Source organism: Hemibagrus wyckioides, linkage group LG14 (genome assembly GCF_019097595.1).
Source record: "Hemibagrus wyckioides isolate EC202008001 linkage group LG14, SWU_Hwy_1.0, whole genome shotgun sequence".
Classification (NCBI taxonomy): Eukaryota; Metazoa; Chordata; class Actinopteri; order Siluriformes; family Bagridae; genus Hemibagrus; species Hemibagrus wyckioides.
Genome location: NC_080723.1, coordinates 14188382 through 14202204, shown reverse-complemented (window position 1 = coordinate 14202204; position 13823 = coordinate 14188382). Strand labels below are relative to the sequence as shown.

General features: G+C 41.0%; 1 protein-coding gene across 1 annotated transcript in view; it reads right to left on the bottom strand.

Moving 5' to 3' along the window:
* Positions 1 to 1074: 1074 nt before the first annotated feature.
* Positions 1075 to 13823, bottom strand: part of b4galnt4a (beta-1,4-N-acetyl-galactosaminyl transferase 4a) — a 141742-nt gene continuing 128993 nt past the window's right edge. The window contains exons 10-20 of the mRNA XM_058408524.1: positions 11566 to 11709; positions 11331 to 11440; positions 10227 to 10327; positions 9916 to 9989; positions 7746 to 8997; positions 7258 to 7616; positions 6737 to 6890; positions 6570 to 6642; positions 6272 to 6425; positions 3991 to 4117; positions 1075 to 3840 (exon numbers count right to left, since the gene is read on the bottom strand). Coding sequence (XP_058264507.1) covers positions 3726 to 3840; positions 3991 to 4117; positions 6272 to 6425; positions 6570 to 6642; positions 6737 to 6890; positions 7258 to 7616; positions 7746 to 8997; positions 9916 to 9989; positions 10227 to 10327; positions 11331 to 11440; positions 11566 to 11709 — 2663 coding nt within the window. The 3' untranslated portion in view covers positions 1075 to 3725. The remainder of the gene's footprint in view (positions 3841 to 3990; positions 4118 to 6271; positions 6426 to 6569; positions 6643 to 6736; positions 6891 to 7257; positions 7617 to 7745; positions 8998 to 9915; positions 9990 to 10226; positions 10328 to 11330; positions 11441 to 11565; positions 11710 to 13823) is intronic.

Sequence of the window (13823 nt, the reverse complement as noted above, 5' to 3'; positions counted from 1 at the left end):
GAGTTGTTTTGGCCCTTGATCCCAGATAAACAACCCCACTCGACTCGACTTGACTTGAGAAAACCTATTGCACCTTTAGCCACCTGCTTGAAATTACCAATAAGACAGAAAAGAGAAATTAAAGGGGAAAAAAAAAAATCAACATAAAGTGTTTTAGAAGCATTTGGGCCTTCACAAACCACCAGCATCAACACTACATGGAAATGTACTTGAAGAATATTCCCAAGACAAGTCTAACATCTGTCTAAAATCTTCCATAGATGTTCAACTGAATTGAGTGTAACTGTGAAGGCCACAGCATATGATTTACATCATTTCATCCTCATCCAACTATTTTAGCGAGTCCTTGTGTCCTGCGATCGGGGGGGGGGGCTATCCTGCCCGAGACCGCCCCCATCAGGAAAGCAAGGTTTAATCAGAGGATAATGATGATGATGAGTCAGAAGAGGTTTGTGTTGATTCGAAGTGACTTGTCTGTCTAAGACGCAAACCGTGCCAGCAAAATAATTTAATGTGCCCTGCTTTATATAATACAGCTCCAACTGTTCCTTTAATTCGTACCTGGTTTTCGGTCTGACCTGGGCTTTATAATTTGTTCAATATACTGGTATTCCATTTTGCTTTCAGAGCAAAGAGTACACGTGGAGCTTTGACTATTCTAACCAACTTTGTGTCAGATATATTAAGAGGAAAGCAGCTCTAGCCAGCATTGGCAAATGATGTGTGACTAATTCACTACTGCCGAATATGAAACATGAACAAAGTCGTACTATTCTGCTAGAAAGGGTTTTTTTTTTAATGTCCAGAAAGTTCTCTGAAGGAGGACAGATTAATTACTCAGATCAAGTCATGCTTAGTCTCATGTAACGTTCAGAACCATTATGGAAACTCTACATTATTTGTAATCCTAATCTAATGGGGCATATCCAGTTACAAAGATCACAGGGTTGGACTTCATAAATATTCCTTACTCTGGGAACTTTATGAGGGTCGGCTACCAACCCACAGAGCACCCTCTGATGGAGAAGTGTAGGAAAAGATCGTTCTGAACGACACAGATGCAAAATCAAGAAAGATAGTTCAGCATAAAACTTTATTCTTTCCAAAAAAATAACCAAAAGGCTGAAAACGAAAATAATACAATACATTCTTAAATTTATCTACACAACAATTTCACAGAAATTACTTTGAAATATAGATCCCTGTTTGAATTCAAAATGATTCGGTCTCGATTTCTAAAACAGGTCGAGTCTGCAGGATTGGTACGTTAAGGTAGGGCACAAAGAATGTGTCGGTGAATTTTAAACAGCCGTAGACACACGAGGCATCCTTTTGCCAACAAACAGTGGACCAGTTTGTATAACACCAGCATGTCAACAGAGTTAGCTGTAATGGAACTGTATTGTATGGAATGACACAGAGCGGAAGATTCTACATATCTTTCTCACCTGGGTCATTCCTGTCAGTGTAAATACTGCTTGCTTTAGAAACAAAGCTCATAAAACCCCCTGGGGTTACTGCATCAGTGTCATTTTTGCATACAGCTGCCAGACAATTCCAGTGATTTTTTTCTTCTTATGAAACTCTCAGACAAACGCTCTTCCTCTTCCTTTAAACATTAGGACAGCTTAGAGAATTCCTGCTCATTATATATCAGCTCAAATCCCATTAAAACACATTAAATCCAGCTTGATACCATCAGCCAAGCAGACGGCAGAATTTGCCCACTGGAAAGTCTATAGACTACACTGTAAAACCATCTATATCTACACAAGTGCTTTCTCTTGAGTGCATTTCGCACCTGAGAACTAGATGTCTATGGTGACTTTTCGGGACAAACAGAAACAAATGCACACAGACCAAAAAAAATAAAAAACAAAACCTGAAATCAGATTTTACATCACTTTCAATCTCTGAGGTCCGGTTCGAATGAGAGACAAAGGTCAGCAGGATTTCTAACCTATTCAGTGTATTAAACAGAAGGAAACCTGTTTAGCCAACTACAACACTAGTGCATTATTATCAATGACTGTATATGTGGTGGACAAGATGACAGTGGGTATAAAGTGAAGCTGAAATGTATCTGGCGCTCTCTAGTGGCTGATTAGAGAAGTTTCCTTGTTTTTTTTCCCTCCATACTGGACTGATCAGATTGATGGTACTGTTAGTCCCTGATCTAGTGAACTAACAGGATGTGTTTTTTAATAGAGATTACAAATCAGTCTGGATAAAAATGTCTGCCAAATGCAGTAAATGTTTTTTGTGTGTGTGTGTGTGTGTGTGTGTGTGTGAGCCTGCCAACATCCACAAGTTCAGTCCTGAGCTCAGGTTACTTTACTGTGTGTTTGTCTCAGTGTCTTGTAGATACTCAGATTTCCTTCCACATCCCCAAAACTGACCAACCGGACCATAAGGGTGAAAGAGTGTGTCAGTGTGTGCATCCTATTCTAGTCATACATCCATGTGCTGCCAAGGCTTTAACAAAAACAGAATACTAGAGTAGGTGTGGAAACTTTCTGCCTCCTTATCCCGATTGGCTGGATGATACTGACGGCATTAATGATTTTTGTCACTGTTCTGCAGTAAAACTGCACCAGTGATCTGACTTCAGCTGAACTGATCCCTCCTTTAAACAACAGATCTCAGAACAGTCATTTTTTTCTCTCTATCATTTTACAGTAGATGGCATAGTGTAGGGGTTATGTAGGATGAAAATCCATTCCACTGTAACGCAACAATATGGATTGGCTTCCAACTCTCACAATTCACAGCATATTGTACTTATTAAAACTATTGCATTTGTTTCAGTTAATGTCTTTAAGCAGATGTTTCGTCTGCAGCTGTGTTTTGAGTTTTGACCATAATGACCAGTGTGGGGTTTTTCTGCAGGATATATTTCCATGCACGCTAAAGAATAACTGATTGATCCTGATGTATTGATGTGATTTCAGAACATGAGTGTGATCACCAGGCTGACACACTCCCCCACCTCTCCTCCTCAAACATGAACACAGAGGTGATTTGTCTAACCTTTAACTTTTCAGCAGCACCATATTGTCCACTACATATACACTCATTCATTTCTATCAGCATTTCAGAGTGATCTGCTGCTGGCAGAAATTAGGACATGTATACAGATCAAGGTCAAGGAATACATAAATATTAGCCTGCACTTCAACAGGAATCAGTGCTGTAGCGTTAAAAAAAAAACCTCTTATACCCATAGAGGACATATCTACCCACAGTGCTAAGCTTCTAAACAATTACCTTCATATCTAACAGCATGATGAGGCACACGTCAAGCCACTCGTCTAAAATTTTCTCCTGAAATCTAACTCGATATCATTACGGTGTTCTTGCACTAGCCACTGGGCAGACCGCTTTCTCGTTGCAGCTCAGTTTAGCTGCAGACTTAATGTCAATTTTAGTAAAAATTTCCAAGCACTGTTACTTCAAGTATAAAAATGCTCTCCTAACAAATAAACTCTCTCTCTCCCACACACACACACACACACACACACAGAGATAACGCACAAAGAAGAGTCCAGTGAGTGAGTGATCTTGGGTTGGACTGGAGTGTGTACACCGAGGGTAGCCAGGCCGTGTCCGTGTGTATCCCTCCTGTACGGTTCATAAGAGTCAGAGGTCATGTGACTGCTCAGGACAGCCCATGTGTATAAATGAAGTCTCTTTCCTTCATTCGATATAAATATATGAGCTGAGGCTTAGCCTTTTGAGCTCTTCTTTATCTGGGAGTTCCACATGCCTCTTTTAGAGTGATAGTAGTGGAAGAAGTTTCGTAATCTCAGTCTCTCCACCTCCAGGCCGTTCTGTAACACTCTGTAACAGAAAAAAAAAAGACGGAGGAAGGACATCACTGAATCAGAGGAGTGGTTAGGAGGCAAGAAAAAAAGAGAGAACATAGCTAATAGCATTTTACCATTACACAAAGAGTAAAATCAGATTTTTTTCGATTTCAACACTATTTACCTGTCCAGCAGCTCCCAGTCCTCTCCTCCCCAGCGGTCTTTAAACTCCTCTGTGTTCATACCGCCGATTTTGTCAAAGTCAGACTTATAAATTCCAAACAAGCCAAAGCCATTCACCTCCCAGTATCCTGAAGAGAAGAGGGAACCTGAAGTGAACTGGCTTTCAAAAATGTGCAATCTCATGTTAGAGTAAAAATCTTATTCAGGACAACAATGTAGATTCCTACCTTCATTTAATTACAAAACAGAAGTCAATGTGATGGACAATTTTACATGGACAAGTGTTTGTGAGGTTCTGACCTTCTTTATGTGTGATAAGAAGTTGTTATGACCAGAGATAATATTATAGGGACAGAACTGCGAGACAGAGCTGGAAATGAAACCTAGCAAATAAAAAAAATCATTGCTTCCAGAGAGAAAAACCTCAAAAACTCAGTGCCTGTCTTGTTTTAACCATCAAAAACACCAGAGTCTAACCCACTTGGTTTCTATTGCCTGAAAGAAAGAAATACTCATCTTTCCCCTTCGTATCAGGCAGATTTTATTTACACTACCAGTCAAAAGTTTGGACACACCTTTTAATTCAGTGTTTTTTGTTTAGGGATTTATTTTCTACATTCTAGAACAATACTGGAGATTTCAAAACTATGAAATAACACACATGGACTAATCCATATGTAACGACAACAAAAAACAGTCAGTTGTTATTTTATGACACGAAGGTCAGGTGTTCTGGAATAGTTCTTGCAAGAACAGTATTGTCAAGTGCATTTGCAAAACCCATCAAGCACCATGATGAAACTGGCTCACATGAAGACCATCCCAGTAAAGCAAGACCAAAAATGACCTCTGCTGCAGAGGAGAAGTTCATTTAGAGTTACCAGCCTCAGAAATCACCAATTAACAGCACCTCAGTTTAGAGCCGTTATGAAGGTTTTACAGAGCATCAGTAGCAGACATATCTCAATATCAACTGTTCAGAGGAGATTACTGTGTATTTCAGCCGCCTCCAGCATTGTTTTACAATGTAGAAAGAAATAAACATCAGGCAAGACCATGGAATTAGAAGGTGTGTCCAAACTTTTGACTGGTAGTGTATGTTTGTTTTTTCTTTCTAAAACAGTAGAAATTAATAGTTTTAAAAGTAAATAAAATGCCAATTCTATCATTAAACTAGAAATCTCTGCACTTTTTTGTATACAATATGAAGCAGAATGTATAAATTGTGGCTACTAAAGCTTTATATCAGAAGTTAACACACAGCAGTCACCATACACTCACAAGACATCAGGGTTGGAGAGCGAGTTGCAAGCTAAGAGGACATTAAAACTGCTCCTTGCATCAGAGGTAACAAGAAAATGATGTGAAATTGATAAATATTTATATATTTGTGCTGATGAAACGAAATGTCCCTCTATGTGGTTCAATACACCTGTTATACACAGCAACCTATATTACTGCTTTAGAATATCAGCCATATTATTATGATTCTCTTCATGGGAAGTCTGCGTGCTCTTAAAGCACTCACATGAGCTGTGTTAGAGTAAACAGCACACAGAGAATAAACTATCAGCGCTCTGACAGCAGTAATTATCTCTGTTAAACTTAATGATGAAGTATCACACCTGTCTCATGTTCTCTAACCAGGGCTTGTGTCATGCCTGAATGTGAATATGTGTGCTTTAATGAAAGATTGTGGATTAAGATGAAGAATAAGGTCATGCGTTCTGGTAACAGATAAAGATACAAAGCATACAAAGTACAAAGCGAGAAAGAGAGAGAGAGAGAGAGAGAGAGAGAGAGAGAGAGAGAGATAAAGAGGAGAGTGCAAACAAAAATTGATTGAAAGAGAGGACAAGTGAATGGAAGGAATGATGGAGTTTTGTCTTTTTCTTGCTGAATTATTTGATCACTAATTCTCTGGGTCAACTGATTTATTCAGGTTGTGGAATGTTTATCCTTTTGTAGTGTTTGAGCTAAATACCTCCTGGCTAGTGAATAAGAAAATGTTGGTGAGACATTAAACCTAACTATAAACAGAATCTAATTATGCTGTGGCATTCCTTAATAAAATCAATAAAAACTAGATAACCCTTGGGGATAATTGCCATGGTATATGAGGAATAAAAGACACCACCCTGTTATAGCTGTTATACTGCATCACATCAGCCTATACAGAACATCCAAAGGAAATCCTATCAGCAGTACTTCTGCCTGTCCATGCAGCAGTATGTTATTAATTTATGTTTGTGTAAGTATGTGTGTGTGTGTGTGTAAGCTACCATCAGGCTCTTGTGGTGAGCTTCCACAGCCCAGCCTCATGACGATCGGAGCGAAGGCTAGCCTGCCCTCCACACAGTGCTTCCTGATGCTCTCCAGGATGTTGAGAGGAAAGTGAATGTGCAGGTCACACAGGAACACAATACTGTGACTGTCCTGTGAGATATCACACACACACACACACACTGAGTCACTCACAAAACCATAAGCAAGTCAACCAAATAGTAGCACGGGTTACACGGTTATTCCTGTTTTATTCATAAAAATGTCCAGTAAGACTTTATATATTTTTTTTTTTACCTCGATAGTGTCCACTCCGACCTGCAATCCAGCTGACCGTTCAAAATTCCCCTCCCTCCTCAGATAGTCGTATCTGCATTGCAGCCCAACAACAGGCATTTACATGAATTTAGAAATAAAAAAAAGGAGAGGAAAAAAGCAAACAAAAGCAGTATATGTGTATGTACCTTGGCACAGAGCTCTCTCTCAGAGCCTGCTCTATGTCCATGTCATCACTCTGGAAATCCACGATGATGATGTTGAAGTTCTCGTCTTTGGTCTCGTGGTGCAAGAGCTCCATGTCGCTGATGAACTGTTGGACCCAACGAGCCTGGTTCTTCACTGCAGAGATGGAAAAAACCACAAACCATATGTTACATATGCACAGTAGATTAATATGATCTACAATATTAAATATACAACAGACATAAAGCATATCATATAAATGCAGTTTGAAGGTTTTTTCTGTACTTGAATGTACAAAATTGCTTAAAGCTTGAAGATAACTTGGAAAAACTATTGCCTGTTATATTTGGGACTCTTGGGACAGAACAATGTAGTATGTATACAGTTGTTGTTCAGGGTCGCCACAGCAGATTATCGTATTATGTATACTTTTTACTGGAATAATTGAGTAATACTCTCAAATACTAACTTTGAGACACATATTTCTAATGTTTAAAGTCTGAGTGGGAATTCCACCACTCACCAGGCACCACAAAGTGCACCATGACATCTCTTTTCCACTGCAGCATGACCGGCTGACACAGCAGTGGTTTGGCGTAGACTGTCCCAGGTCGCAGGGTGGCACGGGCGGTGCGGGTGAGCGGCTGAGTGGAGGCGGAGGGTCTGGGTGAGACGAGGCCGGAAGGGGGTGAGCCAGTCATTCCATCGCTTGTCTCCAGACTATCCTCAATCCGGCCACGGTGCAGTAAGAGGTAGATGTATTCAGACAGACGCACTACATTCCTGCCTCTCTCCATCAGCTCCAGTTCAACCAGGTAGCGGTTTCCTCTCGCCGAGTCGCGCCTTTTCTCCACGTTTATAATCCGCAAGAGGGTGTAGATACTGTAAAAGAGAGGAAGTTTAGGTTAGTGATTCAAAATAATGCCTTTTACTTCATTAAGTAGGCTTTAGAAGTTTATATATATATATAATACACCCAAACACACAATTAACAAATAAATGTTTCCTCACCCTCCATTATGCTCATTCAGCCTCTCCATGTATTGTGCAAGCACGTCCACCACCTCACTCTCAGGAAGCTGGAGATTGCCCGAGACGTTGCACCTCAGATCATTCCAGTCAGAACGCAAAGTTTCAAAGTCCATACTGTTAACAGAAAACGTCCTCTGCCAGTTAATGGCTTCTTCGGCCCAGCCAGGCCGTGGCTCCACCTCCTCGTAGCTATACTCTGATAGATCACCCTCTTCCTCCTGCTCGGTCTCTATCTCTGCTCGATTCAGCTGCGTTTCAGTGATCTCAGTAGTCCGAAGGTAGGAAGTGAACCGGGGAGGGTCAGTAGGCAGGGCGTTTTCCAAAGATATATTGTGAAATGAGGGAGGAGTAACAGGAGGAGCATGATGAAGACTAGAACTAGCTGGACTAGCTGCTAATTTGCTCTTTTCTGTGTGACTTGTGAGCACCGCCCTGCTGGAGGCTGGGCGAACCGCACTCTGACGACTGGAGTTCGAGCTCAAAGGGAAGACTCTGCTTTCTCTTAGAGGGGGTCTGGCGAGGAACTGAGAAGCCCCGAGGATGCTTTTCCTCACCTTGGGCTTGGAGTTAAGGTTCATTAATTTGGTGGTTTTCCCACTGTGATAGAGAAAGACTCCGGGGAATACCTCTCGAGGTTGCTGTGAGGCAGGATTTTTTTTCTCGTTCCCAGGTCGGGGTCTGGTGATGTAGATTTTATTGTCTTTCTTGCGCTCCACGTGGGTTTTAACATTATCATGATGAGTACTGTCTTTGCGGCCAGCATGGGCGGAGTTGGTCAGCAGCTGCTTGGCTCGGTTGGTGAGCGCTGTGAGGGAGGATTTCTGCGGGAACAGGAGAGACGATCGGCTCAGTTTAGGAGAGTGTTCCTTTCTCTTCACTCCTTCTTTGTGTTTCTGAATCCAAGACAAAGAGCGACCATGCACTACGTTCTCATTCTCAGCCTCCTCCATCTCAGCCATCTCAGGCTGTCTGTCAGGATCCTCCGGCTCCTCCCCCTTTTTCCAATCCCTATGCAGCAGCTCGTCCTTGTGGAAGTAATGCCTCTGCTCTCTCAGTACTGTCTTTTTTGGCTGCAAATCTTCTTCCCTCCTGGTTGGAACAGACCCTGATTTATGAGAAGGGCTCGAGGTGTGACTCGTCTGGCTGGGGCGCGTGGCCGGCTCTGATGGCGGAGTGCCCACAATCTCCTCTTCATCCTCAGGATCCACACCTTCCTCCTCTTCAAGAAAATCTGTAAGACCAACAGTAGCACCATTCTAAATTGTGAAACTACACAGATGCTCAGGTGTGTTAATGCCCTTTCATCTGGCCGGTTTCCATAAAGGACCACTAAATGTTCTTGCAGGGAGTTCAGCTCTCCTCTAAAACACAATCAATCTCTGCTACTTGATTTCTGGCTCTAAGCCATTATATCAGCATGCTATGCCCTAACTAATGAAACACCTTGAGTAAACACTGATCTAATAAATCTCATTTTGTTTTCGGATCACTGAGTTGACTCGGGTACAATAAAAAGTTCACACACACACACACACACACACACACACACTATCCTAGTGAGGACCTTCCACTGGCAGTCATTAATGTGACTAATTAATGCTATGTCTGATGCTGTTTCCACAAGATCAAAAATTTCAGATATTCCTATTCTTGTGGGGATATTTGGTCTCTACCAAGATACAAAAACATGACTTACACACACACACACACACACACACACACACACATACACACAGTGCTATTGAGGACTTTCCACTGACAGTCATTAATGTGGCTAATTAATGCTATGACTTACGACTACACCTAAATCTAACCCTAAACTCATCAATTCCTTTTTATATATATATATTCCTATATATAACATATATACCACAGCACACCTTCAGGGATCTAGTGGAATCCATGCTAATTTGGCAGCAGAAGGGGTACCAACTCAATATTAGGCAGGTGGTCATAATGTTATGGCTAATTCGGTGTATATATGTATATATATACACACCGATTAGCCATAACATTATGACCACCTGCCTAATTAGCATGGATATATATATATATAAAAGCAGTTTTGCTCATGAGGACTGACCAACTGTTCCTACAAGATCTATTGCAGTACACACACACACACACACACACACACACACACACACACCATCAGGGTTGGGGAAAAAGAATGGCCTGTCATCCTCCTCTTCATCCATTTTCATGTATTTGTAGAAGCCAAACCTGAAAAACCACAAAATAAGAAACCATTAAATTATAGGCTTGAACTCCTGAATTCAGACAGTGAAGACAGCATTACTCAGCAGACTGGTGACCTACACATTTCCTACACTGCTTAATGCAGTCTGCTTTCACACACTAAAGCCCCGTCAAGAAGTACTTAGCAACTATGTTGGCATTTTTAAAACATTTTTTGCTTCTTAAGCATTCTATAAAAAAAAAATCTGTAACAGATCATACTTCTCCAGATAAATGGGCGACTCCCGGTAAAAACACTTGTTCTCTCGTTCCATGTGTGTGAGGCGGGTGAAATCATTGGGATAGACGAAAGATAGATACACCTGCAGGAAAACAGATTCAAACACGTTATTAAAAAAGGGGGAAAAAATGCTGTTTTTCAGGAAAAAGTTAGAAACACTTCCTCAGGGAAAAGCACCTTTAAGGATGCTGATGTATCATGTAAGAATAGAAAGAAACGGTAACATATTCCAGACTACAGTGAATATCTGTGATGGACTGCAGCAGGTTTGTAATCATTTCTGGAGTGAATGTATTCTAACAAATGCATATCTTCTCAGCAGGAGAGAAAACAACAGCAAGAGGATGAAAAACAAGTTACAGCGCAATCCACTGCTGTAGTTAATGTGGTAAGCTTATAATGCTGACAGAATAAACAAGTGGTAATTACGAGTATGCCGTGTTTACATGATTTGTTGTCGGAAAGAAACATGAAACATGAACGACACCAGGTTTATTTATATATATATATATATTTCATTTTTCTTTTATGTTTATTTTATTTGGAAACTATACTCATATTACTCAGTTCATCTAGCTTTAGGATTCCTCCCATCACACATAATGCTGCCTTCAGGTGCTATCAGAATTATCGTAAATATGAGTTTCCAATTAACAAGTTGCACATGAATGACCCCACAAGTCATAATTACGGCTAGGAAACGCTGAAACAATTTTTATACAGGAGTTTCCGAGTGTAACTTTCTAGCAGAAAACTAGCGTGAGCAGGTGAAGGCACGTGAAGGCAGCATTTATTTATATTCCCTAATCATCAGTCAGCAGTCCATCTCTTCTGCACTGCTGGGTATTGACCAGAAGGGGGCAGCACTGCTTAATATCTGCTCGAGCTTTTCAGCATTCACAGTGACCACGCTGCAACAGGTGCATATAAAAGGCTGCTTTTTTCTCGGCATAAAAACAATACAACCATCTGTTTGTCTTCAGCCTTGCCCACACTGCTTTACACACATATTTCTCCATTCTGATACACTCATTTTCATTAATCCAAAGCCTACATGTGTGTACACGTGTATGTGAGGAACTCACAAACTGCAGGCCTTGGTAGCGGGCGATGGGGAAGTCTTTAACCACATACGTGGGTGAGTACAGACAAGGTGGCAGCACGTTCTCCAGCCGAGAAGGGTCAATCATTGGAGCTGCAGGGACAGAGATGTAGAAACAGAGAGGAGATAACGGTTAGACCTCATTTATGTGGTCCGTTCAGTGCACGAGTAACACGGCAAACAGGAAAAGCGATAAAGAGTGTCAGATAAAGCCTCACTCCTGAAGAAGGTGTCGCGAGGGTCGGGTTTCAGCATGTCGGCGCCATGCTGCCTGCTGGTCTGAGTCTCCACAGGGAGTTGGCTATGGCTGGCCAGCGTCTGAGGGATGTGATCCACGCTGTTCATCTTCAAACCGCTCTCATCTTTCAAATTGAGACAGAGGGGAAGAGAGGAAAGAGCGCATGCTGTTTTAGTTGATTATCGATGAACGGATAGATTCAGTTAACCATGAAGCGCCGGCATTTGAAAAACCGGCCACAGTGCAGTCCTTTGGGAGAGATGAGGGAGGATTTCAATTCGAGCTTTTCATTCGAGCGAATCATCAACATGCCCGAAAGCACTGAGTGTTTTCGCCCGCTTCATGGTGACGCATCTGGAACTGACAGATTATCCAGATTTCAGTTTCAAACTGCTTTACTTCCAGGGCTCATGTACGCAATTTAATTTAATAATTTGTGCCTAGGCGCCTGGCGGTGTTAAACAGTGATTGATTACCTGTTGCTTACTGAACAAACTCTGCTTCCTTCAAAGTTTTAATCAGAAAGAGTGTGGGCTTTAATCACAAGCATCCATCAGCCCAGCCACGCGTTCATCCATCCATCTATCCATCCACACATCCATCATCAATCCCAGCTCTCTTAGGACTTCTGATTTATGTGTGTGACACTTTGCTGTCTAATTGGAGTGTGTAATTAAAAGGAAAGCCTACATCCGTTAATCCACAGCGAATTCAGAAGGAACACTGTATGCTTCAGTATTATTTACCGAGTTTGATCGGTCCATCTGAGGAACTGGATCCTCTTGTTCAGCTCAGATGTTAGCAAAGATAAGGCTTGGAATATCAGGCCTACTGAGGCGAGACGAGTTGTTGACTTGGCTATTAGCTCTATTTGTATAAGCCATTCAGACAGCACACAAAGTCGGAACAAGATTTATCTCAACGATGTAACAGCAGCTTGTTTCTAATTGGGAAGACAGTTAAAGCATATAATAGTCTGTGGCATGGTGTGTAGTGTGCAGTGTAACACTCGCTCATGGATTCAGGGTTTCCTGTTTGATCCTGAGCTTAGGTTAGGAAGAAGAAGCCTTTGTTTATTTGTCACATATACATTACAGCAGAGTGAAATGTCTTTCTTTTCATATACTAGCTTGGTAGGATATTGAGGTCAGAGCGGAGGGTCAGTCACGATACAGCACCCTGGAGCAGAGATGCTCACGAGCCCAACAGTGGCAGCTTTGTGGTGTTGGGGATTTAACCCCTAACATTCTGATCAGTAATCCAGAGCCTTAACTGTTTGAGCCACCACTGCCCTCTTAGGGTTACTTTCTATGTGGAGTTTTGGAGGTTCTTCTACATGTAACCCATCTACACATTAAAAAAAATCACTTTCTTTAAGGTTTGCACATTCTGAAGCCTTACTACACGTAACATAACTGAACTTATGGTGCTACATGTAACATATTCCACATCACCTCTTCTTATTTCTTTTTTATTTTGAAATTAATTCTTAGATTAAGTTTATTTATATGCACAGTCTAAAGAGGAAGCAGCTTCATTTCACTGCAAGTTACTGTAAATGTCTGTGTACATGACAAATAAAAAATCCTGAATCTTCCCATCCATATTAGGGTTTCTGAAAGGGTTTCTTTCTCTCTCCTATATTGAATTGGCTAGAAGATATTACGCCAAGGTGCTAAAGTGTGTCCATGTTACTTGACTGTATTCCGAACTCTTTCGCAGTATTTCCAGGATACACTCTCCAGATCCACCACAAACCTGACCAGCATGTCAGGAAGTTAAGTGCTTGCTTCCACCAGCCTAAAGCATGAGCACATGCTGTAAAAGGCACAAAATCATCATGATGTACTATTGCAATATGATAAATTGCTGTACTCGTGTGCAGTGTGATGAACAGATTCATCTTTCATCATGTTCCCTTAGTACAACTCTTCTCCTATTCTTAGCCAGATAGTTTTTTAGGTCATCAATTAACTTTGAGTTCACTCGAGTAACGAGCTATGTTATTATACTGATCTGTTAAAAAACATAAAAAAAAAAAAACACATTAGAATATTAAGAACATTAACAGAGACCAAAAAAATTAAGTTGTGAGTTGTAGCAATAACAAGAGAAAATGAGCTGATTGGAAGATTTTCAAGACCTCATTTGTGTTTGCATGCCACCGACCATATATTTATAAATAAATAAATAAGTACATTTCATATAATAAGATAATGAAATCAACAAAACATCTTT